Source organism: Sinocyclocheilus anshuiensis, unplaced genomic scaffold, assembly GCF_001515605.1.
Source record: "Sinocyclocheilus anshuiensis isolate Anshui unplaced genomic scaffold, SAMN03320099.WGS_v1.1 scaffold70, whole genome shotgun sequence".
In the NCBI taxonomy this organism is placed as follows: domain Eukaryota; kingdom Metazoa; phylum Chordata; class Actinopteri; order Cypriniformes; family Cyprinidae; genus Sinocyclocheilus; species Sinocyclocheilus anshuiensis.
The window spans coordinates 1,521,033-1,526,492 of record NW_015542377.1 but is presented as its reverse complement, the minus strand read 5'-3'; the positions used below and the strand labels follow the sequence as shown (position 1 = coordinate 1,526,492).

The following is a 5,460-nucleotide window of genomic DNA, read 5'->3' as shown; positions in this document are numbered from 1 at the left end:
CCAGAGCTCGCTCCAGTGTCAGCTCCAGCCCCAGAGCTCGCTCCAGTGTCGGCTCCAGCCCCAGCGCTCGCTCCGGTGTCGGCTCCAGCACCTGAGTTTGCTCCAGTGCCAGCTCCTCGAAAGCGCCTTGCTGTGCCTGCTCCTCCAGAGCACCCTCCAGTGCCAGCTCCTCGTAAGTGCTTCCCAGTCCCCAAATCCAGCCCAGAGTGGGCTCCAGTTCCCGAGTATAGCCCACGGAGGGCTCCTGTTCCCCAGTTAAGCCCAGGAAGAGCTCCGGATCTCCAGGTAAGCCCAGGGAGGGCTCCTGATTCCCAGTTTAGCCCAGGAAGGGCTCCAGATCCCCAGATAAGCCCAGGGAGGGTTCCAGATCCCCAGTTAAGCCCACGGAGGGCTCCAGTTCCCGAGTATAGCCCACGGAGGGCTCCAGTTTCCGAGTATAGCCCAGTGAGGGCTCCTGTCCCCGAGTTTAGCCCAGTGAGGGCTCCTGTCCTCGAGTTTAGCCCAGGAAGGGCTCCTGATCCCCAGTTAAGCCCAGGGAGGGCTCCTGGTTCCTTGTTTTGCCCAGGATGGGCTCCTGATCCCCAGTTCAGCCCAGGAAGGGCTCCGAATCTCCAGTTAAGCCCAGGGAGGTCTCCTGATTCCCAGTTTAAAGCTAAAGAGAGCAGACTGCTCCGTGCGCTTTCAAATCGCTCTCGCGGATGATCGATGACCGAAAGCACCTATTCTAGTCGAACACACCGGCTAGTGCTGCAGGCTTAGCTCACTGATGCTGATGAGATTAACCCCTTAGGTATTGAAATTTGGTACTGAACGACGAGACGTTTTTCGATACTCGATGGTATGAAGGCAATTCGGTCGGTGCCTAAAAAGTATCGAACTCGATACCCAGCCCTAGTGAGGGCTCCTGTCCCCGTGTTTAGCCCAAGGAGGGCTTCAGTCCCTGAATCCCCTCCAGAACGCCCTCAAGTGCCCGCTCCTCCAGAGTGCCCTCCAGAGCCCACTCCTCCAAAGCGCCCCCCAGAATTCCTAGTTTTTCCCAAGAACATTTTTTTTTAGGGGGGGGGGCATATACCCGTGGCTGAGCCAGCTAAGGCCACGCCTGATCCGCCATGGCCTCCTGAGTCTCCTGATCCGCCATGGCCTCCTGAGTCTCCTGATCCGCCATGACCTCCTGAGTCTCCTGATCTGCCATGGCCTCCTGAGTCCCCTGATCCGCCATGGCCTCCTGATCTGCCCTCCCCGATGGTACTCCACGCCGTCCAGGAGGGGGGCGATCTGTCACGTGTATGTTCCTGTTGAGTTCCTGTTTGCCCTTATTTGGTTCTTCCCGTGTCCTGTCCTCATTGGTTATCATTTGTGTCCAGCTGTGTTTGATTAATTAGTTCGTTTGTTCCCAGGTGTGTCCCATTGGTGTCTGTGTATTTATAGTGTGTTCTGCCCTTTGTTTCCCGTCTGCTGTTAAATGTCATCCCTGAGTTCCTGTGTGTAAACCTTTGTTTGTTGGATTAAAGACCCACTCGAAGTATTCTCCTGCGACTCCTCGTTCCTTCCTCCCCGAGTGACCTTGACAGTAATTATATTTCTTATAAATATTATCTTTTATTTAAATGGTTTTTGGATATTCCAGTCTATCACTAGTCATGACATGTAAAATGTGTGTTTTGTGGTGTCCAGTCTGCATGTGTGTTGTAAGATATTAAATTCTGATCATTTGAAGGCCCTCCATCTCCAGATATGGACGGAAACTACGGAGGGGGACTTCTGGATTTGGTTAAAGGAGGTGCTGGAAAGTTCTTCAGCAACATCAAGGACAACCTGAAAGACACCATCAAAGACACCTCTACCAAGGTTATGAACCAAGTGGCCACGTAAGTCCTCATTGTGTATTCGTGGTCTTGTGTACATCAAATGTCACACACAGAGCCACCTACATTGTCCCAATGTAGAAAACAGCTTGTTAAACATACCAAACCATGTAGCTTAGCATAAAAACTATAGAAGTCTGTGGAAATTCCCTACCATGATAGAAAACGAATGTGTGTGTTTGTTTTGTGCATGTTTGCACTTGTGTTCATGTGTAAGACTTCAGAGAAAACAGAGTCAAGGCCTTTCAATAGAGTTCCTGGTGACCTAGTTTTGTATAACGATTGTTACAATTAATATATAACAGGAGTCCTCAATGTAATGACTCTTTTTAGGGGTGTGTGTGTGTGTGTGTGTGAGATCATTAACATGGGGGGGGGGTCAAAAGTTAAAAAATGTATATTAGATTATATTTTTATATTAATTTAAACAATTATCAAACAATTATATTAATTTATCAGTAACATAAATATATCTTAGTGTATGCTTTAAATTTAGAGTTTTATAATTCTTTATCTTCTTGTCGATCCACCAGTTCACATTTACAACTGCGTGCTTTCTTCGTAAAAATAAGGGTCGTTTTTGGCTTTGGTCTAAAGAGCAGAAGGGCTTATTGAAAAATGCAAATTCATTCTCTGCCAGCAGGTACCGCTTTTCGCCAGGAATATAGCCGTTTCCCCCGTAACCGCAGTAAACAAAGCAGCGCAGCACCTGACTTTGAAACTTGCAGCGCTCATATTTAATAATTTAAATAGCCTTTTGAAGTGTAAGCTATATCTCATTATACATGTAAATATACATTTACATGTATATTTAGTTTTTTTTCACTGGAGCACCACCTGAGTCTTCTCCTCCCATTTCTACCAGTGATCATTGTTTCCTTTCCGCAGTACTACCTGCGCACACATCAATAGCATCACTGGGCTGTAGGTTGCCAAGTTGAGGGGACAAATGGATTGCAATTTGTATGCGTTGATCGTGTAAGAAAGATGCGTTTCATACAAGATCTGGCAACTGGACAACCTTGGAATTTGTTGTCGTGATTATTCATATAATGAGGTTTGGCCCATACAAATTACGGGAGTTTTACCGGAAGCGAATGTAGCAAACATATAAAATACGCCCAGTGGGATTTTTTTTTAAATACCGAAAGATTAAAAATACGGGAGAAATACGGGAAAATATTTAAACGGGATGATAGCGGGATAGAATGGTAAAATACGGGAGAATCCCAGGAAAAACGGGAGGGTTGACAGGTATGGCAGTCACACAGTTGGTTTGTTACAACATGGCATCTGCACTCTCAGGAGTACTAAGGTGCTAAGCTATCGCTAGGTTGCCTTAAGGTACAAAAGCTAAAAGCTACATCTTTGTACCGTATTTACCCCTGAATGGTATATATTAGTACTTTAAAGTAGTGGTCGTCCGATATATCGCCAAGGCCGATATATCGACCGATATTTGGCATTTTTCAAATCTCGGCATTGGCCGATAAGTTTTTCTGTTTGCCAGCAAATACGCATTTACATCATTTAAACAAATCTTTGAATGGCTAATGAGAATTTAATTTCACAAAACTTGCAAACTTAGTCGAATCCAGTTGTGAGATCTTGGGAAGTGTGCATGTGACCTGCATGATCGCGTGTTCTCTGCGTGACTTTCGGTCCGTGCAAATTGAATGCTTTAAACATTAAATTTGTGATTTCAAATTATGCTGCGCTTTATGCATTTGCCCGCTGTCATATTCATGTCATTTTCACTGTGTGCTGTATGTAAAATGAGTGTTACCTTGGCTTTATTTGAAAAAAATATGATTCCCAATGCACACAAACTTCCCAGAATACTGAGTGCTCTGTTGGTTACAGTTTACTTCCTTGTTAATTATATTTTTATTAAATATTTATTGATTTGTGGAAAATACTTTGTCATCTAAAGTATAAGTATGTTTATTTTACAAATTTATTTTCGTTTCAAATGATTCAATTTCTTAAATATCAATTAAAATAAATACAGTTATATCGCCTTTATATTGGCCATCGGCCACCCTGCTTTCCAAGATATCGGCTGTCAAAAAACCAATATCGGTCGACCACTACTTTAAAGGTAAATATTGGTACTTTAAAAGTACATATTAGTACCTAAAGTGTACATATTAGTAACTTTTAAATGGGTACCGCCCAGTGACATTTTTGACAGTTTTTTTCTGAGAGTGTGACATAAGTATTGAACATAGGGTCAATGAAACATGAGAAGAACCAGGAAGGCTGACACGTCAAAAATGAAAGATGTGTTTTTGTGTACTTGTGCCGTATTCTATGCCGTTTAAAGTATAAAAAGTGTTATTGGTGTGTTCACACTGAAAATTTTTAAAAAGAAAAAGTGCACTTCAAATGCCTGGAGGATGCACTTAATTAACTGAGGCTACGTTTATGCTAGTGCGTTTTCATTTTAAAGTGCATAACTTTTGCTACGGTTACGCCTGTCATTTACACTACCCTGGCATTTTCGACCCTCGAAAACGGAGACTTTCGAAAATGCTGCAGACCCCGTTTTAGTTTGAAAAATCTGGGGCTGCGTTTCAGTGTAAACGGACCAAATTGGAGACTTTTGAAAACGATGGCGTGGCTGCCCACATTCGCTCTGCGTATCCTTGACGACCGTGTAAACAATAACACCATGCTCATTATTGTACCTGCATGGTCATGTGACATGTGTTTTCGATTGTGTAGTGTGGACGAAGAACCTTAATGTAGACGAGGATCGTTTTCATTTTTTAATGCCGTCTTAAAACGAAAACGCACTAGTGTAAACAGGGCCAGAAAAAAAATAAAGTGTGGAATGTTGGTGTATTGTGCATCATTTGGGACACAACTGATATCGTCATGTTAATGGCACAATACCTTCAGAAAGCTGTACAGCAGAGAACCCCTGTTTACTCTCTGTCACGGTTGTGTGTTTTGTGACCCAGCTGGTGTGCAGTTATTCAGAGGATACTCTGGTGATACAGGGGATAGCTGAGCTTCCAGAGCTCCTGAACTATTCATGTGCCTTTAGCACTCAGCCAAAAGGAAAACATTCAACACTAATACCCTTTAACACTAGATTCAGTTTAATTCAATTAAATTTTATATAGGCCTATGCTTTTAGCATGAAAACATTTAAAGAGGTTATTTAGTTTAATTTTTTATATTATTATTATATATTATTAATTATTATTGTCTGTTATTTTACATTCTATATATATATATATAGAATCACAAATGATCACTTGCTTTCTAATCTTTTTGTATTCTATCTGTTTTCTTTTCATTTATTATACAACAAGCAAAAGCAAACAAAAGCAAAAAGACCTCTAACACTAGCTTGCTCTATTCTTTTTCTATTCTATGTTTTCTTTTTATTTATTATATTATTTAAAAAAAAAACCTTGCTACGCAGTACACGTTAAATTGACCAATCTACATTGAGTGTAAACTAAACGAGCCAATGCACATTGGCATGCAATTATTGCATCCAGCTGCAGCTGATCACAGCATGAGCATAAAAAGGCAGCAGGTGCAATGCATACCAGGTTTTCGCTGAGGAGCCGAGCCGGTG

The 5,460-nt window shown here is 42.4% G+C and overlaps 1 protein-coding gene across 8 annotated transcripts in view; it reads left to right on the top strand.

Moving 5' to 3' along the window:
* LOC107692374 (putative tyrosine-protein phosphatase auxilin) overlaps window positions 1-5,460 on the top strand; it is a 44,167-nt gene that overhangs the window by 17,933 nt on the left and 20,774 nt on the right. For 7 of the 8 annotated variants that reach the window (XM_016491398.1, XM_016491399.1, XM_016491393.1 and 4 more), the window contains one exon: window positions 1,718-1,868. In XM_016491398.1, coding sequence (XP_016346884.1) covers window positions 1,718-1,868 — 151 coding nt within the window. The remainder of the gene's footprint in view (window positions 1-1,717; window positions 1,869-5,460) is intronic. The other variant, XM_016491394.1, reaches the window with a different exon arrangement.